General features: G+C 41.7%; 1 protein-coding gene across 1 annotated transcript; it reads right to left on the bottom strand.

Annotated features, from left to right (window-relative positions):
• Positions 1-590: 590 nt before the first annotated feature.
• On the bottom strand, positions 591-10999 carry LOC109902575 (RNA exonuclease 1 homolog). The gene is made up of 16 exons (XM_020499035.2): positions 10636-10999; positions 8157-10129; positions 7837-7938; positions 7527-7743; positions 7049-7206; positions 6818-6955; positions 6518-6641; positions 6189-6314; positions 5943-6080; positions 5734-5847; positions 3556-3629; positions 3211-3321; positions 2975-3090; positions 2722-2860; positions 1934-2054; positions 591-1830 (listed from the first exon to the last, which is right to left on the bottom strand). The coding sequence occupies exons 1-16, from the start codon at positions 10820-10822 to the stop codon at positions 1742-1744; spliced, it is 3927 nt and encodes a 1308-aa protein (XP_020354624.1). The 5' UTR covers positions 10823-10999; the 3' UTR covers positions 591-1741.
• Positions 11000-23760: the final 12761 nt, after the last annotated feature.

Below are 23760 nucleotides of genomic sequence, written 5' to 3' on the forward strand. Positions count from 1 at the left end.
TCAACTGTACACTGGAGTTGCTTACCAAGAGGACATTGAATGTTCCTGGGTGGCCTAGTTAGTTTTGACTTAACTCTGCTTGAAAATCTATGACAAGACTTGAAAATTGCTGTCTAGCAATGATCAACAACCTTGAGCTTGAATAATATAAAAAATAATGTGCAAATATTGTACAATCCAGGTGTGCAAAGCTCTTAGAAACGTACCCAGAAAGACTCATATCGCTGCCAAATGTGATTCTAAACTCAGGAGGTTGAATACTTATCTAATCAAGATATAGAGTTCAATTGTTTTTATTTAATTTTTTTATTTATTTTTTACAAATGATTAGAATATTTCTTCCACTTTGACAGAGTATTTTGTGTAGGTTTGTTGACAAAATGTTTTACAATTAAATCCATTTTAACCCCACTCTAACACAACAAAACGTGGGGAAAGTCAAGGGGTGCGGATATTTTCTTAAGGCACTGTATATGCACAGGATAGGCAGGATAGGCACTAATATTTAAGTAAACCACCTACATTCGGGCAACTATACACAATGTTTTACGCTTTGGCATTGGCAGCAAAAATAAATTACATAAACCAGATCTTTTCAATCTTTTTAATAGAAAATAATAAACAAAACAAAACAAATACAAAAGGAAACAACTTACAGCATATTTACAGCACCAGTTTTTACCCTCATATGTTATACCATATTTAACACAAAATTATAGCCTTTAGCTACTATAAACAATTTGATATCTGTCTGCATTGAATTACTAATTGTTGCATAATGTGGACATAGTTTTCTACATACCCTGGGAGTAATAGTTTCTATCTGTGTGGCTATAAAAATAGCCCAAGTTCACTTTCATGCAGTGCACAGGACACAAAGATAGATAGTGAGATTTGATGGTCAAGCTATTCAACACAATATCTCTAATCAACCATACCAGGACAATTTCAGACACATAAATATTTCTGACTGTCATGATTAATCAAGTTTGAGAACCGACAAAATACTAAGAGATCGACCACATTTCATCTAACAGCACAGATTACTAACTAAGTGCAAACCCCAACACCAAGTGCATGTGTGGTGGCACCGTTCCATGTCTGAGAATAACCATGTTTAGACAACGATGTAGCAAGTTCCTCAGTACCAAGTCTTCAGTACTGTACTCATTCAACACAGATGAGGTACTTTAGCCCAATAGAAGAAGAGAGCATTTCTATAGTGCAAGTTGGGCCAAGGATGCAGCTCAGCAGCAATATAATTTTATCCTTATTCACATAACAATAACAATGTGAACAAGAACCCCCCAGTCTTTCAGAGTTAAGATCGCCAGAGGAGAAGAATACATACCAACAAAAACTGGTGACAATCATGATCATGGATTTTCTAAATAAAACAGGAACAGTAAATGAAAACACTGTTGATTTCTGCCTTTTACCAACTCACTCTATCGAGGGCTCTGGCTCTGCTGGCACTCCAACAATGTACTCCAGTAGCACCTGTCCACTATGGCCTACCTGACCAGGCAACACAGTGACTTGGCCATCCCGGCAGATCTCTTTAGAGGAGCCCATTCTCAGCCTTCTGCTCCCTGTCACTGCCAAGGTCCCACCACAGTATAACTCAAGTGCTGTGCTGTTGGCCTCTCAGACAGACAGTTCTCTCCAGGGCCCTCAGCTCCCCTTCTCTCCCCCTCCCTGTCCGTCTCTCTACAGCGGTCCGGTTAGAGGGGAGCAGAAGTCATCTCTTCACCTTGGCGTCTTCTCGGATCTTCCATATCATGAGCTCCATGCAGGCGCAGGCGTCCTCACTGGAGTCATGACCTTCAACTGAAACCAGAGGGAAATGGCCTACTAGTGATTTGTTGACATGTGACCAATGTATATCATACAGAGGAACAATAAACAGTGTAATGAGGGTTTAGCTGCTCACCGCTGTCCTGTATGATGCGTTTGAGGTGGTCTGCCATGAGGTTCCTCAGGGCCCTCTTGTATGGCAAGCCCAGGCGATGGGGAAACACAATGGCTGTGTCTACTACAGTGCTGTGTATGACCTACAAAGACCGCATGAGATACAGAGTGAGGGCCATTACACAGACACACCTACCTACATCGTACTATAGTTGTGAGGATTGATTCCCATTCAAAATCCTATTTTCCCTAACCTAATCCCTAAACAGCCTTTTTTTGTATTCTACAACTTTTCTCCACAATTTCGTGATATCCAATTGCAATCTTGTCTCATCACTGCAACTCTCCAATGGGCTCGGGAGACGCGAAAGTCAAGTCATGCGTCCTCCGAAACATGACCCGCCAAACAACACTTCTTAACAGCCGGCCGCACCAATGTGTCGGAGGAAACACTGTTCAACAGACGACCGAAGTCAGCCTGCAGGCGCCCGGCCCTCCAAGTAAAGCACCACCAGCCAACCCCTCCCGTAACCAGGACGATGCTGGGCCAATTCAGCGCCACCCTATGGGACTCCCTGGTCACAGCCGGTTGTGACACAGTCCGGGATCGAACACGGGTCTGTAGTGATGCCTCTCGGGAGACCCCACTAAAATAGCCTTTCTACAACTGAGGACCGTCAAAATGTCCAAACTTCTCTGAATTTTTGTTGGTTTTCTATTCGTGTGAGGACTTCTGGAACTCACACGAATAGTATAGTAAAACACACACACGTAATGACCAGAGGGCAATCAGATTAGGGGAGTGTGTACCTTGAGGGCAAAGAGGTCACTCTCCAGGCTGTGTCCTATGAGGATGGACTCAGTGCTGAACATGTTGAGGATCACAGCCTGCACGTCTCTCAGGGTGATGGTCGCATTCTCCAGGTCCTCCTCTGTTACACCCGAAAACCTGCGCAAACCATGATGAAAACTTGTATATTTGTCCTAGCGTGTCTATGCGCATATGCTAAATATTGTATATCCCCACACTCAAGATTGAAAACTGTTATTCTCGATCCCTTACCGTGTGTTGTAGTCAACCACTTTGCTTTCGGGTTTGACAAATGTGTCATAGATGACTTTCAGCTCAGAGTTGATAACAGTCACCCTGGTCAGCTCCAGACCCTGCTTTGTGTAACACTATTACCAAGGAGAAAGAGAGCGACAAAGACGACACATTATATAAAGGTATTAAGATGCCCTCTCAGCACTCATACAGCTAATTGTGCCCAAAGAAAAGCAGTGCAGCAGCAAGCTCACCATCTCACAGTCCAGGGCGTAGACTCCACCGTTGCCATCTGGGGGCAGCTGTTTCTCAAAGGTCTGAACATAGCCGTCCAATGATTCTTTACGTCCGTCCTGAACGTGTTGCTGTGGACAGACAGGAGGCAAGGTGAAAAATCAAATGGCAGGTATTAGTTGATTCTTAAAATGTAACACAAACAGTGAAAGTATTCTGCTTTGAATGGAAGTCATCAAGCTCAATAAGAACCAGTCACGATGTGCCTTGGACACCACTGCCCCCTTGTGTTCCCATTGTTTCTCAGTTCAAACTCAGTATTGACATTATTACTGATCGCACGGCAGAACTGTTAGGTGTGTTACCTTAGACACAGAGCAGCCAGGAGAGCCCACAGTCCCTGAGCAGCAGCTGTAGTTGGTCTCCCAGCCTCCCGACACTGTTACCACAGACACACAGAAGCTCTTGCTAGTCCAACTCAAAATATGACACTACATTCAAATCCTAACATTCATTTTACAACATGCACAAATTCAATCACTGCAAAAGTTCATAGACAAATACAGTAAGCTCCAAAAGTATTGGGATAGTGACACCATTTAAGTTGTTCTGGCTCTGTAGTCCAGCACTTTGGATTTGAAATTATACAATAACTATGATGTTAGCGCAGAATGTCAGCTTTAATTTGAGGGTATTTTTTATCCATATCAGGTGAACCGCACTTTTTGTACATAGTCCCCCCCCATTTAAGTTTGTTTTGGTTGTGTTACAGATATATTTGTGCCCAATAGAAATGAATGTTAAATAATGTGTCATTTTGGTGTCACTTTTATTGTAAATAAGAATATAATACAATAAACAGGGGAGGTTAGCATTTTGGGGGGGATATGATATTTGTGCGTCTAACTTTCTCACTCATCATTATTCATTCAGGATTATCTGTAATCATGGTAGCATCCATATGAATCTAGAAGTGTTTAGAAACCTATTATATTCTTATGTACAATAAAAGTGACTCCAAGATGACACAATACATTATTTACCATTCATTTCTATTGGGCACAAAATAATCTGAAACACAACCAAAACAAGTCACAAACTAGGAATATGGGACCAAATACTAAACTTGTGACCACTTTATTACACACAAGTGAATTTGTCCCAATACTTTTGGTCCCCTAAAATGGGGAGACTATGCACAAAAAGTGCTGTAATTTCTAAACAGTTCACCCGATATGGATGACAATACCCTCAAATTAAAGCTGCACTTTAACCCCAGTCATTGTATCATTTCAAAGTGCTGAAGTACAGAGCCAAAAACCCCAAATTGCCACTAACCACATTTCCACCCAATATTTCATGCAGATGAAATACCTGACGCATTAAAAAAAGTTACAATCGTGCTGATGGAAACATGCAATGTCATAAAAAATGTATAAATTACCACAATTTGTTCATTCGATATGGTGGGATCTTTTTGGGTCTGTAAAATTAACTGTGAGGTGGAAACGCCTTTATTCGCAAATATTGAAATAATAACCATCATATCAAAGTCACGCTATGACATGTTGTGTGGTCCTCCCACTACGACTCATCGGGAAAGCATGCAGTTTATTACAGATGAAATAAGTTATGATGAACTTCACAGGGTGGTGAAAGTGCACGGTGATGAGCTTGATGCTCAGTTCCAATAAATATCAAGGGTCTTATTCTGGTGAAATGATCATCCATGCTTGGCTGTCGTTTGACAAATACAAATAATATCTCTCTCATCCATAATAATCTCATAATGTAGGTAGCCTACCAGCACTATCTGAGTGGGTACATTTGCTATATAATGCAACAGTTTATTTTTGACAAGATCATCAGTAAAGTTGAAAATGCAATGAAAACCCATTTAACTTTCATTTGGTATATGGGAATTTAACGGGAAAAGTTACACTACATTACCAAAAGTATGTGGACAAGTGCTCGTCGAACATCTCGTTCCAAAATCATGGGCATTATTATGGAGTTGGTCCCCCCTCTGCTGTTTTCCACTAGATGTTGAAACATTGCTGTGGGGACTTTCTTCCATTCAGCCACAAGAGCATTAGTGAGGTAAGGCACTGATGTTGGGTGATTAGGCCTGGCTCACAGTCGGTGTTCCAATTCATCCCAAAGGTGTTCGATGGGGTTGAGGTCATGTCTCTGTGCAGGTCAGTCAAGTTCTTCCCCAATGATCGACAAACCATTTCTGTATGGACCTCGCTTTGTGCACACCTGTCAGCAACGGGTGTGGCTGAAATAGCCAAATCCACTCATTTGAAGGAGAGTCCACTTACTTTTGTATATATAGTGTATTTTTATGTGTACTACGTCGTCACGCACAGCCTTTTATCCGCAAAAATCTGTTTGCTCGAAACATCTCTGGTGGGAAAATGCACATATTGTTTTATGCAGATTTTAGAATATTTGCATGAAAATCTGTTGGAAAGTGGATGGAAACCTAGCTAGTGTCCAAATACTTTTGAAACTCACTGTATACACACAGACAGACCTACCTTTATGTCTGCGCAGACGGCCCCAGTGATGATTACACTCCTCCTTGCGAACACAGTTGCCGTTGGCGTTGATCTTATACTCTGCCCCACATCGACAGCACACCTTGGCAAAAGCTTTGAACAAATCAACAAATCTGTTAGTCTGGTAGAGAAGGATTTGATCCAACCAGACTGAGGAGGGTGTGTGTAGGTGCTTTGTAGAGACTTACGGTCAACATTCTTCTTTTCCGGGACGTTGTGGACCACGGCTCGACCTGAGCGCTCAGGGTGTGGCCTGGGGTATCCATGCTCCTGCAGCTGCTCCTCCGTCATCAGATAGTCCCTCAGCTTCCTGTACAGCCTGACACCTGCAGCCATGCAGACAACACATAGTTAAAATACAAAGCCCTTCCTGCCTAATCAAACATCTACTGCCTGTAAAACCAGCTCCAACCAGAGGAGGACTAGCTACTCACCACTGAGTTTCTCCTCCTGTTGCTTGCCAGTCCTGTTGATGGTGAAGCTGGTCTTGGCAGCGAGGCGTCCCCCCAGCACTTCCTCATGGGACTGGGCCTTCATGTTCCCCACCACTGCAGGGCTCCCTGAAAGAAGACAAGCAGGCTGATTAGACTCTGATCTATGTCAGTTTGGTTCTTTTCACCTAACGGTAAAGGTTGCCATTTTTGGAGGGAGATTTTATCCTAGATCTGTGCAAAAGGGCAATGACTTACAGAAGCGCTGCAACTACACCAAACGCCATCTGTTTGTAATTGCTACATAGTTAATGTATGTGTCAGTGACATACTGGCAACGGGTGAGGTGGGGGAGCTGCTCTTGCTGCGTAGCTTCTTCAGTGTGTTGACTGCCACGTTGAGGTAGATGTTCTTACTGCTGCTCCGGTCATACACCACCTTTTCCTCCTCCAGGGCCTAGAGACACAGTCCACTGTTAGAACTTCAACTCACATAAAATATTTTACAAACATAACTCATCCACCCTTTTCTAAAATGGGATACCACTAGCAGTGCCATGAGCACACATACTTAACAGTAGACATGGATAGATTAAATTATACATCAGTTCAACCCTGTGTGGTCTCACATACCATTTGGAAGGCCAAGTCTTCAGAGGGGCAGAACTTCATACACTCATCTATAAAGTTGTTGAGGTATCGCTGGCGGACGTTGGTGGGCACTTTGGCTCCAAACTCAGTGGGAATCACTGGGCGCTTCATTGCAGAGCTCTGAGAAGAACATAAAAATAATGTCAACTAAAAAGACACAAATGTCATGTTTTCATGATAATGTTCTGACATACTATAAATTCCTGGCGTTACCTTCATTGTGGGAGTGTGTGCCACCCTCTTCTGTGCAATAGTGGTGGTGGTCTTTGACAAGATGCCGGCTGATGTCTGGGCCTTCACAGAGACACCACCTGGGAGAGTCCTGGTGGGCGACAACACTCTGCTGCCTGCTAGCTTTGCCTCGACAAGACCTGTAGTCAGATAAAGAAAGGATTCTCAACAACACAGTCCTTAAATTACACTTTTCTGGTCTCATATTTTTGGGCTGTCGTAATGCATACAAACTCCGTGTTAGATCAGGGTTTCCCAAACTCGGTCCTGGGGCCCCTGTGTGCACGTTTTGGTTTTTGCCCTAGCACAACAAAGCTGATTCAAATAACCAACTCATCATCAAGCTTTGATTACTTTAATCAGGCAGGGGGGGCAGAACTGATTTTGGGAAAACCTGTGTTAGATGACATGACCATATATGGGGTGAAAGATAGAAAGGACTTAGGCCAAGCATTCGTACCAGACTTGGAGGAGGATGGTAAGGGGGTGGGGCGGTGGGCTACTCTCTTCCTCTCCCCAGGGAAGGGGCTGAGGCTTGGCCTGGGTCTGGGTGTAGAGGCAGTCTTCACGGCTGCTGCAAGCTGAGAGGCCTGCTGCTGGGCAATCTGCATGCGCTGGTAACAGATCTCCTGGGCAGTCAGTCTCCTGTACGGCGGAGGCTTTGGTGTTGCCTCAGTCTGAAACACAGAATCCAGTTTGTATTCAATGAAAGGCTTTTTGCTACGGTGGTTACCATAGAGATGTGGGTAAATACCAGAGAACAAACTCACACTTCCTTTGGCGGAGAAATGTGAAACCCTCTTCTTCTGCCCAGGAAAGAGAGTAGTTTGATTGCTATCTGTGTCATCCTCATCATCAGAATCTTTAGAGGGCTGGGAAGGGAGAGGAAAAACTGAGCAGATTTACATTTCACACAATATTTAATGAACAGAATGTTGGAAACAAACACATTACATTCAGTGCCATTCTAAAATGAGTTACACACATTTTTACTGACCTGTATGAACAGGATACACTGCAGTGAATGCTAACCTAAGGAAATATTGTACAAAACAACTTGTAATTAAGGGAGATGGCAATCTATGGGTACCTTGGCTTGCCTTCCCTTGTCCTCGGTCTTCACATCCTTGGATTCATTGAAGATCCGTAAGCACTCCTCCATTGGGTCTTCATCCAGGTCAAAGTCCATGTCCATCTGCAGACCGGAGTAGTCCACCCCACCACCATCCATGTCATCATAGCCTCTGTCATCCTCTGGACCAACGTCATCATCCTCTGAGGATGAGGGGGTGAGCTCTGAGGCATTCCTCTTATTAAAATGCCCCCTCTTGAAAGCAGCAGCTGACTTCCTCACAATTTTCTCCTCCTCGTCATCCTCCTCGCGTTTCTCCTCTGCACTCTCATCCCCAAACAGATCCACGTGACTCAGAGATCTTTGTTTCACCTTTCCTGTTTTGCCACCTGTTTTCTTCACCTTGTCTTTACTGCTGTTAGAACTCCCTTTGCTAACTTTATTGGAGCCCCTTTCTCTTCCACTGCTGTCATGTTTACCATTCTTGTGTTCTTTAAACTTTGAAGAGTCCTTTTCCTTGTCTGAAGTCTTCAGTTTTTTACTATCCCCACCCCCCTTTTCTCTCTCACTCTTGCTTGACGCCCCTTTTACTTTGTCTGTCCTTAGCTTACTCTTTACATCACTTCTCTTTTCTTCCTGTCCCTCCTTGCCTTTGTCTATGGATTTATCCTTTATCTTGCTTTTCTCCTCTTCTTTCTTTCCCTGATTCTTGCTGTCCTTCTTTGCGGTTTCGTGGCTTGATGTCTTTGAATCACTTATTTTCTTACCGTCCCCTGCTCCTTTTTCTTTACTACTACCACTCTTTTTACTGGACTCCTTTTCAGATTTATGCACCTTCTCTACTTTGATGCTCTTCATGTGGCTGGTTTTACCTGGCACTTTTTCAGTTTCTGGTTTGTCTTTTTGCCTTGCTACTTCCTGGTTCTCCGAGTCTTCCTGCTCTTTAGCCTCCCGACTCCTCTGTTGTTTCAGCCCACCTAGAGCTCTTTCAGTCCTCTCTCCTTTCCCTGGACCAAAGGCTTCCTCCACTGACCCACTGCTACTCTTCCTCCTCTGCAGACGGCTGAGAGAAGTGGGTCGATACTCTGTCCCAGAGCTCTCCTCATCAGACTCAGAGAAACTGGCAGTGTACTTCAGTGGGTCTGGTATCACCTGTCGAGGCTTCTTAGTGGTTGGCACATATTCCTCATCCGTTGACAGCTTTCCTGTCCCTGACAGGTGAGGTCTTTTTTTCACTTCTCCCTTAGAAGCACCTGTCCTCTGGTCTTTCTTATCCTTGACAGCAATTTTAGCTGAATAGTTGGAGAGAGGGTCATATTCCATGTCTGTGGATGGTTTAGAATTATCCACTGTGTACTTGTTCTTGGAGAAGGCCGCATTATTGGAGTACTTAGGACTAGTAGGGGGAGAGGGTAGATGAGGAGATCGTGTTCGAGGAGCAGGCCTTTTCAAAGCTGTTTTGGTAACCGAGGTGGGCACATATTCCATGGAGCTGGCATGGTTGTCCTTGCTGTCAGAGTCCAAGGTGTACTTACTGGAGCGAGGGGTGGGATTATAATCAGCTGTTGTAGTCATCTGATAACTGCCTGGGTCATACGCCAAGTGGGATGCCACGGCCTGTGGTTTTGGCCAGTTAGCCATCACTTTGGGGGAACTGGCAGTAGGATCATATTCCTGGTCCCCAAATCGTGATGGTGGTTTTGGCACCAGCTTGGGGGAACTGGCAGTAGGGTCATATTTCTGGTCTCCAGTTTGTGAGAGTGGTTTCAGCAACACTTTAGGAGAACTGGCAGAAGGGTCATATTCCAGGTCCCCGATTTGTGAGAGCTTCTTCTTTTCCCGCTCCACCTCACTGCGTACCGCCTCGATGGCACGATTGACCAACTCAAGCTCGAGGGCACCCATGTCCACTGTTGCAGCAGCAGGCTCCCCATTCTGTTGCTCCTCTGGTCTTACTACCTCTGGGTTGAATGGGTCATAGCCACCTTGTTCTGAAGGAAGCCATTAGATACCAATTAGGATTAGCAAATTGTCAAGCATGTTCTATGGTAAACATAATCCACATTTTTAAGGTACTCAAACAGTTCAGTTGAATGTTATATTATGTCCCTACCTTGCATCGAAATAAGGTTTCAAATGCCATTGTCAACAAACCTGACTTGTCACAACACGAAGAACCATTGAGTTCTACGGGTTAAGATAAGGACACCCCCTTACCTCACTCTGACTTTACTAGCTAACAGTTAACATGTACTAGCTAGCTAGTTAGCTAATGCAGCCATAACGAATTACACAGTATAGCCGATTGAGGATTTATTTAATGTACAATATGTGATGTTATCAACCCCTCAGTAAGGCGAAATATATGTTTTATATTTCACAATGGTTAAAATATTTAGCTAAACACTGTAGCTAACGTTATGCAGCCACTGCGACAAACACTGGATAGCTAGCTAACATAGTTAAGTTAGAGGAATACAAAATAAATGCAAATCACCCTTTTGTTTGGAGTAAAGTTCTTTTGATGTTCTAGTGTCATTTGAGCCATAAGACGCACGTCTATGTTTGCTGTGTCTGAAGTGGCAGTATGGTCTGTTGCACCCATATTTGCCGCTTTTCCCATTGCAGCTATCCGTGTAAAACGGGCAGTCAATTCCACGGAAGAAACCGGTGGATCTCAGCATAGTCTTCCTAGACCTCTCATACCCGCAGAATCGAGACTGACAATTTGGTGTAGTTCGTTTTTTAGTTGTAATAAGTCGAGAGGAATCCACTTGTCACATAGCTAGGTTCATGTAAAACAACAATACAGCATCCTACGACGCCATGTTGGATGGCCAAAAAAAGCTATCGCGAGAAGCCCACATCGCACATGTAGACGTATATGAGAACACCAAGTACTTGCCTGTGGAAATTCAGGCCAAGGCAATGAGCACATGGGTGTAAGAAAGCTACCCACGGAATACTTGCGTTCATTTTCACCTTGAAATTGTGTTAATTTGCCATCTCATTGTATAAACGTGACTAAGGACTTACGAAAGTGACTGAACATTAACAGCTCACCCTGATATCTCAGCCTTGCTGACAGGTAACGGCAATACTAGCTACCTCACGCTTCTGCAAAAAAAAGTGGTAGCACCCATTAGATTGTTCTTGGAAGTCTGTCAGTGTGTACAATGAGTTGAGGCCCAGTAGTCAGGTCCAAGGTAACCTAATGTGTTCAGTCTCTCTTCTGGCGTTTACACAGGCAGCCAGATTCTGTTTTTTTCTTCACTAATTGGCCTATTGAGCAATCAGATCTGAAAGAAACTGATGTGATTTGTCAAAAGACCAGTGTGTGTGTGTGTGTGTGTGTGTGTGTGTGGGGGGGGGGGGGGGGGGGGGGGGGGGGGGTCAGAGTTGGGCTGCCTGTGTAAACGCAGCATTATATAGCATAATAGCTGTGACTCGATCGTTGTTCACGATTAAAGAAACCAGACAAAAGTTTATTTCACAAAAAGTTATTTTTTTCAGTCCTTATATGATAATCAGAACAGCCGACATCTTGATGAGAAACTGCACTCGTCCTAATCAAACATGTAGGTAGGGCTATAAGAGAACGAAAAATGTGTTTACCAGAATTGCACGGATTTGAGATTGAATGTGGTAACATCTGTTTCAAACAAAACTTTAAAATTGATACACACACACACACACACACATCACAAAATACACCCATTTACTTTAAGTCTGATTATTCAATGTTGTTGCCAAAATTGTACTCAGAATTTTGGCAAAATGCGTTTTAACCTAATACGACGCCAATTAAGGATATGAGTCTATAAAATCAATAGAACCATAAACAAATAATGTCCCGCTTAAAAAAGAGAGAAAAAAGCCGACATAATGGGCATGCACGCAGTAACCCAACCATACCTTCCTGAGCTGAACCTCAAAATCACCGACTCGCATACGAGGCAAGCTCTGCCCTTTTATACCTGTTCTTCACCTGTTGCGCACAGCTGATCAATTAAACCAATCAATTATGCAAATTGTTGGGCTATGTAGACCTAATAATAATAAATTAGAATGTATGAAACTTTTATAGCGTTTTTCTATTATCAGTGCTATGCTTAGGCTAATAACTCTCCTGCTGTGTTCCCGTCGAAATGGACCGATTTACAAGTTTTCTCTGAAAAATGTAGTTAATTTAATGTGATTGTCATAAAGGTTCCATGAATTTGTCCACACAGGGCATCTGAACACACAAAATACATTTTGATGATTTTCATAAAATTGTTTTATTTTACTTTTGTACACATATGGTGTTCCCGGTCAAAAATGACCAGTCATTAGAAATTCATAGGTGAGACTACAATTAGTGTATAAAATTGAGTTCAGGCACATGCCCATTCATCAGATGGACACACTTCCTTTCCCAGACCCCCACATGCATGTGTGTTTGAGCACACGCACACACACACACACCTCACTCTCCTTCTTGGTTTCCATGGCAACCCCCACGAGAAGGCTCTTGTGAGGCTCTTGATCATATCTTTGATCGTGACACTGGTGAGGAGGAGAGAGGCCAGGACACTGACAATGAAGATGCATTAGAGGAGGAAGTAGTCTGGAATAAATAGCACAATATGTTTCATCTGAGTATTTGTTATAGTCAAAATAATCCATATATTATGCTTTTTTTTACTCAAAAACGAGTTGTATGAGCTCAGGTCAATGAGGCCTACAGCCCATAAATATCAAATAGAAGTTAAAAACGTATAATGTTCACAAGAACTTAAGTTGATAAAAAAAAGATGTAACACAACATTAGGTGATAATATATGGATTGTTATGGATTTATAATCAGCTATAAACTATAATCATTTTGGAGCGGGAACACAGAATGAATTAACACGAAACGAACACAATAAGGAGGGTTAATTAGACTATAAGGAACAAACACTTTTTTTCATGATAGATAGACATTCAAGTAAATAAGTCGATTAAAAGCAAATGCATGCATTTTATTACTGTGTATAGTTGTCTTTGACTTTGCTTGAAAAAGTTGTGTGTCTACTGTGTCATAAATAAGAACGCATACGCAATCGTTTATGACGCTTAGACCGCTCAAATGTATGTTCTTGACGAATTTTCTAAACGCACCATTAACGGGGAAAATTCTGAACACAAAATGTAGTGAGCTAGCTAGATGATGGTTTCCATCGTCAATATGTTTGCTACCGCAAATAATGATATCAGCAACGGGTTGAATGTCTCTTCTCGGCCTCTATTCCTGGGTCTTGATTTGGCAATCCTTATCAAGACCGTTGTGTTTTTATTCTGCTCGGGCCTCATACTGTGGTGCTTATGGGATCTATGGAGAAGAAAGGATGAAGACTTCGACGACACAGATTTGTTGTAAGTTTAGAAACATGTTTGTTTGCGTGTGTGTTTGTGTGTGTATATGTGAGAGAGACCCCATTTGCCCCCCTAGACACAACTACAACAACATAACAAACAAAAACGGGTCACAACTCCTGCGGCTCTGTCAGACGCTGGGTATGTACACAGTCAATGGTAGGCTTCGAGAGGACTCCTACAGTAGGTACACATATAGCTCATCTCTTGGCAGTAATACTGCAGACTACTTTATCACTGACCTCAACCCAGAGCCTATTAGAGCGTTCACAGTCAGTCCACTGACACACCTATCAGATCACAGGAAATCGCACTCCACCTGAACAGAGCTATGCTCAATCATGAGGCATCAAATCCGAAGGAACTGAATAATATTAAGAAATGCAATGGGTGGAAGAAAATGAGTGTGGAAATCTACAACAACAACAAAAAGTTGCAACAACAAATTCAATCCCTTCTAGACAATTTCCTGGACTAAATGTTTCACTGTAATAGTGAAGGTGCAAACATGGCAGTATAACACCTAAACATTATATTTGACCCTATCCAACCAAAAACACAGAGACCCAGAAAACCTGAGCATAGGCCTTCACTATGGTGAACCACTAAAATAATAAACAACAACACAAAGAGTTAGATGTATGGATAAACCACTTCTCCAATCGTTTGGGCTCTATAACAAAGAACAAACAGCAAAAACATATAAACGATCAAATACAAATCTTAGAATCAACTATTAAAGACTACCAGAACCCACTGGATTCTCCAATTATATTTAATGAACTACAGGACAAAATACAATCCCTCCGACCCAAAAAGGCCTATGGGGTTGATGATATCCGAAATGAAATGATAAAATATACAGACCACAAATTCCAATTGGCTATACTTAAACTCTTTAACATCATCCTCAGCTCTGGCATATTCCCCAATATTTGGAACCAAGGAAAGATCACCCCAATCCACAAAAGTGGAGACAAATTTGACCCCAATAATTACCGTGGGATATGCGTCAACAGCAACCTTGGGAAAATCCTCTGCATTATAATTAACACCAGACTCGTACATTTCCTCAGTGAAAACAATATACTGAGCAAATGTCAAATTGGAAAACATACAACATTATAAAATCCATATACACAAACAACAAGTGTGTCGTTAAAATTGGCAAAAAACACACACATTTCTTTCCACAGGGCCGGTGGGTGAGACAGGGATGCAGCTTAAAACCCACCCTCTTCAACATATACAGTACCAGTCAAAAGTGTGAACACACCTACTCATTTAATTTTTTTTCTATTTTTTTTCTCTATTTTCTACATTGTAGAATAATAAACTATGAAATAACACATATGGAATCATGTAGTAACCAAAAAAGTGTTAAACAAATCAAAATATATTTTAGATTCTTCAAAATAGCCACACTTTGCCTTGATGACAGCTTTGAAGGAGTTCCCACATATACTGAGCACTTGTTGGATACTTTTCCTTCACTCTGTGGTCCAACTCATCCCAAACCATCTCAATTGGGTTGAGGTCAGCTGATTGTGGAGGCCAAATGGCCCTTACACAGCCTGGAGGTATGTTGGGTCATTGTCCTGTTGAAAAACAAATGATAGTCCCACTAAGTGCAAACCAGATGGGATGGCGTATTGCTGAAGAATGCTGTGGTAGCCATGCTGGTTAAGTGTGCCTTGATATTGAAATAAATCACAGAGAGTGTCACCAGCAAAGCACCCCCACATCATCACACCTCCTCCTACATGCCTCAGGGTAAGAATTACACATGCTGAGATCATCTGTTCACCTACTGTGCGTCTCACAAAGACACGGCAGTTGGAACAAAAAATCTCAAATTTGGTCTCATCAGACCAAAGGACAGATATCCACCGGTCTAATGTCCATTGCTCGTGTTTCTTGGCCCAAGCAAGTCTCTTCTTCTTATTGGTGTCCTTTGTAGTGGTTTCTTTGCAGCAATTCGTCCATGAAGGCCTGACTCACGCAGTATCTTCTGAACAGTTGATGTTGAGATGTGTCTGTTACTTGAACTCTGTGAAGCATTTATTTGGGATGCAATTTCTGAGGCTGGTAACTCTAATGAACTTATCATCTGCAGCAGAGGTAACTGTGGGTCTTCCTTTCCTGTGGCGGTCCTCATAAGAGCCAGTTTCATCATTGCGCTTGATGGTTTTTGTGACTGCACTTGAAGAAACTTTCAAAGTTCTTGAAATTTTTCAGATAGATTGACCTTCATGTTTTAAAGTAATGATGGACTGTCATTTCTCTTTGCTCATTTGAGCTGTTCTTACCATAATATGGACTTGGTCTTTTACCAAATAGGCCTATCTTCTGTTTACCGCCCCTACCTTGTCACAATACAACTGATCGGCTCAAATGCATTAAGAAGGAAATAAATGACACAAATTAACTTTTAACAAGGCACACCTGTTAATAGAAATGCATTCCAGGTGAATACCTTATGAAGTTGGCTGTGAATGCCAAGTGTGCAAAGTTGTCCTCAAGGCAAAGGGTGACTACTTCGAACAATCTCAAATATAAAATATATTTACATTTGTTAAAACACTTTTTTTTGGTTACTACTTCATAGTTTTGAAGTCTTCACTATCATTCTACAATGTAGAAAATATTTAAAAAAATAAAAACCCTTGAATGAGTAGGTGTGTTCAAACTTTAAACTGGTACTGTATATCAACGAATTGGCGATGGAACTAGAACAGTCTGCAGCACACGGCGTCATCCTACTAGAATTTGAAGTCAAATGTCTACTGTTTGCTGATGATCTGGTGCTTCTGTCCCCAATCAAGGAGGGCCTACAGAAGCACCTAGATCTTCTGTACATATTCTGTCAGACCTGGGCCCTGACAGTAAATCTCAGTAAGACAACAATAATGGTGATCCAATAAAGGTCCAATTGCCAGGACCACGAATACAAATTGCATCTAGACACTGTTTCCCTAGAGCACACAAAAAACTATACATACCTCGACCTAAACATCAGCACCACAGGTAACTTCCACAAAGCTGTGAACGATCTGAGCGAGAAGACAAGAAGGACAAGAAGGGCCATCAAAAGGAACTTAAAATTCGACATACCAATTAGAATCTGGCTAAAAATACTTGAATCAGTTATACAGTGGCTTGCGAAAGTATTCACCCCCCTTGGCATTTTTCCTATTTTATTGCCTTACAACCTGGAATTAAAATAGATTTTTGGGGGGTTTGTATCATTTGATTTACACAATATGCCTACCACTTTGAAGATGCAAAATATTTTTTATTGTGAAACAAACAAGAAATAAGACAAAAAATGCGTAACTATTCACCCCCCAAGTATTTTCCAGCAATTACAGCTGCAAGTCTCTTGGGGTATGTCTCTATAAGCTTGGCACATCTAGCCACTGGGATTTTTGCCCATTCTTCAAGGCAAAACTGCTCCAGCTCCTTCAGGTTGGATGGGTTCCGCTGGTGTGCTTTTTTACAGCCATTTTTAAGTCATACCACAGATTCTCAATAGGATTGAGGTCTGGGCTTTGACTAGGCCATTCCAAGACATTTAAATGTTTCCCCTTAAACCACTTGAGTGTTGCTTTAGCAGTATGCTTAGGGTCATTGTCCTGCTGGAAGGTGAACCTCTGTCCCAGTCTCAAATCTCTGGAAGACTGAAACAGGTTTCCCTCAAGAATTTCCCTGTATTTAGCGCCATTCATCATTCCTTCAATTCTGACCAGTTTCCCAGTCTCTGCCGATGAAAAACAGGGGGTTTCAGGGTGATGAGAGGTGTTGTTTTTTTTTGCAGCTCCTTCAGGGTTATCTTTGGTTTATTTGTTGCCTCTCTGATGAATGCCCTCCTTACCTGGTCTGTGAGTTTTGGTGGGCGGCCCTCTCTTGGCAGGTTTGTTATGGTGCCATATTCTTTCAATTTTTTAATAATGGATTTAATGTTCAATGTTTCTGATATTTTTTTATATCCCAACCCTGATCTGTACTTCTCCACAACTTTGTCCCTGACTTGTTTGGAGAGCTCCTTGGTTTTCATGGTGCCACTTGCTAGTTGCTTTGTGGTGCCCCTTGCTTAGTGGTGTTACAGACTCTGGTGTCATGCCTTGAACTTAGAGAGACTTCTTATTTCTCTATTTGGTTAGGTCGGGGTGTGATTTGTGTGGCCATTCTAGTTTTTCTATTTCTTTGTTGACCGGGTATGGTTCCCAATCAGAGGCAGCTGTCTATCGTTGTCTTTGATTGAGGATCATATTTAGGCAGTCTTGTTTCACACCTTAGTTTGTGGGATCTTGTGTTTGTGTAGTGCCTGTGAGCACTCCAGAAGTTTCGCTTGCTGTTTTGTTTCATTTAAATAAACATCTGAAACTCTATGTACGCTGCGCCTTGGTCCGCTCATTTTGAAGAACGTGACATCTGGGTCCTTTCAGAACAGGTGTATATATACTGAGATCATGTGACAAATCATGTAGATTGCACACAGGTGGACTTTATTTAACTAATTGTGTGACTTCTGAAGGTAATTGGATGCACCAGTTCTTATTTAGGGGCTTCATAGCAAATGGGGTGAATACAGTTGAAGACGGACGGTTACATACACCTTAGCCAAATATTTAAATTAAACTCAGTTTTTCACAATTCCTGACATTTAATCCTAGTAAAAATGCCCTGTCTTAGGTCAGTTAGGATCACCACTTTATTTTAAGAATGTGAAAGGTCTGAATAATGGTAGAGAATAATTTATTTCAGCTTTTATTTCATTCATCACATTCCCAGTGGGTCAGAAGTTTACATACACTCAATTAGTATTTGGTAGCATTGCCTTTAAATCTAACTTGGGTCAAACATTTTGGGTAGCCTTCCACAAGCTTCTAACAATAAGTTGGGTGAATTTTGGCCCATTCCTCCTGACAGAGCTGGTATAACTGAGTCAGGTTTGTAGGCCTCCTTGCTTGCATGCGCTTTTTCAGTTTTGCCCACAAATTTTCTATAGGATTGAGGTCAGGGCTTTGATGGCCACTCCAATACCTTGACTTTGTTGTCCTTAAGCCATTTTGCCACAACTTTGGAAGTATGCTTGGGGTCATTGTCCATTTGGAAGACCCATTTGCGACCAAGCTTTAACTTCCTGACTGATGTTGCTTGAATATATCCACATCATTTTCCTGCCTCATGATGCCATCTATTTTGTGAAGTGCACCAGTCCCTCCTGCAGCAAAGCACCCCTACAACATGATGCTGCCACCCCCGTGCTTCACGGTTGGGATGTGTTCTTCGGCTTGCAAGCCTCCCCCTTTTACCTCCAAACATAACAATGGTCATTATGTCCAAACAGTTATATTTTTGTTTCATCAGACCAGAGGACATTTCTCCTAAAAGTACTATCTTTGTCCCCATGTGCAGTTCCAACCTTTGTCTGGCATTTTTATGGTGGTTTTGGAGCAGGTGCTTTTTCCTTGCTGAGCGGCCTTTCAGATTATGTCGATATAGGACTCGTTTTACTGTGGATATAGATACTTTTGTACCTTTTTTCCTCCAGCATCTTCACAAGGTTCTTTGCTGTTGTTCTGGGATGGATTTGCACTTTTTGCACTACAGTACGTTCATCTCTAGGAGACAGAATGTGTCTCCTCCCTGAGCGGTATGACGGCCGCGTGGTCCCATGGTGTTTATACTTGCGTACTATTGTTTGTACAGATGAATGTGATACCTTCAGGCATTTGGAAATTGCTCCCAAGGATGAACCAGACTTGTGGAGAACTACAATTTTTTCTTGACTGTTTTCTTTTGATTTTCCCATGATGTCAAGCAAGAGGCACTGAGTTTGAAAGTAGGCCTTCAAATACATCCACAGGTACACCTCCAATTGACTCAAATGATGTCAGTTAGCCTATCAGAAGCTTCTAAAGCCATGACATCGTTTTCTGGAATTTTCCAAGCTGTTTAAAGGCACAGTCAACTTAAAGAGACGTTAAAGAGACGTTAAATTCTACAAGATAATTACTTGACACATTGGAAAGAATTTACAAAAAAAACAGAGGAAACTAGAATGCCTAAAATTAAGGAAATCTTTGACTATGTAGACCCAGTGAGCATAGTCTAGCTATTGAGAAAGTCAGCTGAAGGCAGACCTGGCTCTCAAGAGAGGACAGGCTATGTGCACACTGCCCACAAAATGAGGTTGAAACTGAGCTGTGCTTCCTAACCTCCTGCCAAATGTAAGACCATATTAGAGACATATATTTCCCTCAAATTACACAGACCCACAAAGAATTTGAAAACAAATTCAATTTGATAAACTCCCATACATATTGGGTGAAATACCACAGTGTGCAATCAGAGCAGCAAGATTTGTGACCTGTTGTCACAAGAAAAGGTCAACCAGTGAAGAACAAACACCATTGTAAATACAACCTATTTGCACATCATTACAACACTGTATATATTCTTTTGGAACTTTTTGTAAACTTTTAATGTTTCCTGTTAATTTTTTATTGTTTATTTCTCTTTTATCTATTTCACTTGCTTTGGCAATGTAAACATGCCAATAAAGAGAGAGAGAGAGAGAGAGAGAGAGAGAGAGTTTGTGTGTGCTCTAGCCAACACTTAAGTAATTTCATACATTTCTTCAAAAAATGTTTTTACAAATATCAGTGGTATCTTTTCTCACAAGGGAAATGCTGAAGGATTTGACCACCCAGAGCTACACCCTATACAGTAGCTGCTTAGACCATGTGAATGAACTGGATGATCTGCTGGACAACAGATCTGTGCACAAGGTCAGCTGTAGGAGCAGAAGACAGAGGAAGCCAAGGTGGCAGCAGTCTCCAGATTCCTATGTTGACTCAAGCTCAGGTTGTAGCCTTACTACTGAATATGACTCTGAATTTGACTCTTTCTACAACACGGCAAGTGAACTTGATACAAAGGGAAAACCTTCATTTTCCTCCAAATGTCATGTCGAGTTACCGTCTGACTGCAGACAGTGCAGGTCTATGCACCTGTGTAACAATGATGGTGGCAGGTGCGTCAACATCAGGGTGGACACTCCAGATTCCAGAAACAAAACCACCACCAGCAGTAAGACTGAGGACAGCTTTTGGCCTCTGAGCATTATGGGGTCATCTGATTATATCAGCTCATTTAACTCCTGGTCCTCCCTCAGCTCCTCAAGATCCAGTCTATCCACTCTTGTGTCTGTAAGACCTGAGATGAGTGAAGCGATCCATGCTCCACCAGTGGTTTCCAAGGATGAGCCATGCTCTACTAACAAAGGTCCTGCTGGCAGGTCAGAGTTGAATAACCCACTACCAGTAGAATTGCAGGGGATGCACAGTCTAGAGAACAGTATCTGGAAAGAGGCCACAAAGATGATTCCTGAGCTTGTTTTCAATGTTGAAGAGGAAAAACATAGAACTATGGTGTGTGACAAAGTTACAGATCCCGAACAGGAAAATGCAAAGACCCCATTTCAAAAAAGTCTTGCCATGTTTGAATATCTTATCAAAATGAAGGAAAAATCTTTTGGCAAATTATCAAAAATGAACTCTACTGATATATCACGGGTAGCCTTCAATGATCAGAAACGGGAAAAGATGGATCTCTTGTCTAAGCCACAGGGAAATGCTTGTCCTAACAGGTTAGTGAAGAAGCTAGTCGGACCAGGTATTCACATCCCTATACCCAGAGTGAAACATGTTTTATTCATGGAAAAGGCATCCATTCAACTTCTTGAGATGAACCTGAAACAGAAGCGTTTGGAAAATGTAGTGGGAGCGCCCACCATCTTCAGCAAGTCCATGGAACTGATCACACCCGAAGAAACTTCTCAGCCTAAGGAAGTGACATCATCAGAGGTAGAGTTGGAATTGAATTGCTCTAAGACACTTTTGATCAGCAAAGAAATGAGAGACAAGCTAGAGTTCCACATCAAACGCAAGAAAATCCAACACCTCTGGGGTCTGCCTCATGTGGTGACAAAGTCTATTGAAGCCCTTATTCCCAAGGCACCAAAGATAGACCATAGCAGAGTTTCCCCAAAGCCCAAGTATGACATAGAGGTGATGACAAGTGACTTGCCATTTTTGACTGACGAACAGAAAGAGGCTTTAGAGGGCAATGTGAGGAAAAAGAAGGCTCACAAAAACTGGGGTTACCCAAAACGGATAATGGACTCTCTGAAGGCATTTGAGGTTCCTGAGGGTGTGGCCAAAGACCTGTACAAGAGAAGTCGCCCTGGAGCCAAAGTCTAGAAATAATAAATAATAATAATAATTTATTTTGACCAACATCAAATAAATACAGATATTATTATTTTGCATTTATCCCTTAATTCTGTGCAATATTTTTTAGGTGAGCTGGAGTAGTTTCAGAAAGTAAACACTAGGGGGACACATTCTCTTAGGATTTGAGCACTGATCTAAATGTACTAAACCAGATAAAACAAATGTTTTTGCTTGACCTTTATTTAACTAGGCAAGTCAGTTAAGAACACATTCTTATTTACAATGACGGCCTAGGAACAGTGGGTTAACTGCCTTGTTCAGGGGAAGAACAACAGATCTTTACCTTGTCAGCTCAGGGATTCCATCTTGCAACCTTTCAGGTGACTAGCCCAAAGCTCTAACCACTAAGCAACCTGATGCCCCAAATATATAATGTAATATATAAACTCTCCTACAAATTTATTTGGACAGCAGTGTCATGTAATTCAGTAAAATCATTAAAATTGTCACATGTTAAGTTTATATTTTTGTTCAGTATAAAAGGAGAGAGATAGGACTTTGGCACGAGTGTATCGGCCATCGCTGGTGAGTGAGCTGTGCATCATTGGGTTAGTCTGTGCAACTGAAAAGCTTTTTTAGGACTATAATTTTCCCCTCATATTGTACAATATGTGTTTCTCCTCCACACATTTAGGACTAGGCTATTGATGGATTCAAGACTAGGTCATTTTTAATGATCTCACATTTTCAGTTTGTCAGTGTCAAAGTAGCCTGACATTTCAATCATTTGTGCGGTATTACAAAATATTCTGCTAAAGTCTCCAGTCATGTAAAATGATATAGAATTGCATGAAATGCATTTATAAAAGGCCTAATTTTCCAAATAAAACACAATGCAAAAGCATCCAACAAGTTTGTAGTCACAAGCTTGGTGCAGTCATTGTGGGCTAGGAATATGGGACCAAATACTAAACTTGTGACTAAAATGAATACACTATAAGTGAATTTGTCCAAATACTTATGACACCTTCAAATGGGGGGGACTAGATATTTGAAGTGCTTTTATTTCTAAAGGTAAAACAGATAGGCCAATGTATGAAAATATCCTCAAATAAATGGTGACATTCTGTACTGTCCTCTCTGTAAAATATTTGATCTCAAATCCAAAAAGCTGGACTATAGAACCAAATGAAACGTTTTAGCTTCACTGTCCATATAAATATGTAGGGGAGTATAGCTCAGCCCCAAGCAAACTAGCATTGCTAATGTCTCATTTCCTCGAGCCCTATTTGCGCAACAAGTAACCCATTGGGCAATGAGTTAGCAGTGTGTCTGTTACATAATACAAGATATATGACAGAGACCTAGGTGGACATTCCTTTTTTGTATGATGTTGAGTAATTGGAAAGTACAGTATCAGATTCAGAGCATATGACTTGTGTGTGCTCACTGAGTATTTGCAGACATTCAGTGTCACAGCCCCTGGAATGGTAAGCAACACTGCCAGATCTCCTGGGGAAACATTAGGCGGCAGCTCTTACAACAAGGTGCATCAGTTTCTTAATGTGAATAGACAGTCATGAATCCTTAACACCTCTGACTAGGGACAAAACCATTACGTGTGACTAGGTTGATAACTAATATTTACTAACCACCCCCAAGCCAAGGACAAACAAGCCGATACTCAGGTATCGGCCTTGTATCTGTTCAAGAGCAATTTACAGTAGAATGCTGGCTGGGGGTGGTCAAATGACTTCAGCCTTGGTCAAGAGATAAACTGGCAGAGTAAAACTATGGTGATTGTGCCAGTTAACAAGTGACAACATGCTACAGATGGTTCAGCAGTTACTTCCTTGAATTGGCCCCAAGGCATCTACAGTGCCTTCAGAAAGTATTCATACCCCTTGACTTATTCCACATTTTGTTGTGTTACAGCCTGAATTCAAAATTTATTAAATACATCTTTTTTTTCATCTACA

The sequence above is a fragment of the Oncorhynchus kisutch genome, linkage group LG13 (assembly GCF_002021735.2).
Source record: "Oncorhynchus kisutch isolate 150728-3 linkage group LG13, Okis_V2, whole genome shotgun sequence".
NCBI lineage: Eukaryota > Metazoa > Chordata > Actinopteri > Salmoniformes > Salmonidae > Oncorhynchus > Oncorhynchus kisutch.

Bases quoted from the DNA above. Each gene is read 5' to 3' on its own strand.
- LOC109902575 (XM_020499035.2), bottom strand. From the start codon at position 10,822: ATGCTGAGATCCACCGGTTTCTTCCGTGGAATTGACTGCCCGTTTTAC. The intron at 6,081-6,188 runs GTGAGTAGCTAG...GCATGGCTGCAG, and splicing joins ACAGGAGGAGAAACTCAGTG to GTGTCAGGCTGTACAGGAAG. The intron at 3,322-3,555 runs GTAACACACCTA...GTCTGTCCACAG, and splicing joins CTGGCTGCTCTGTGTCTAAG to CAACACGTTCAGGACGGACG.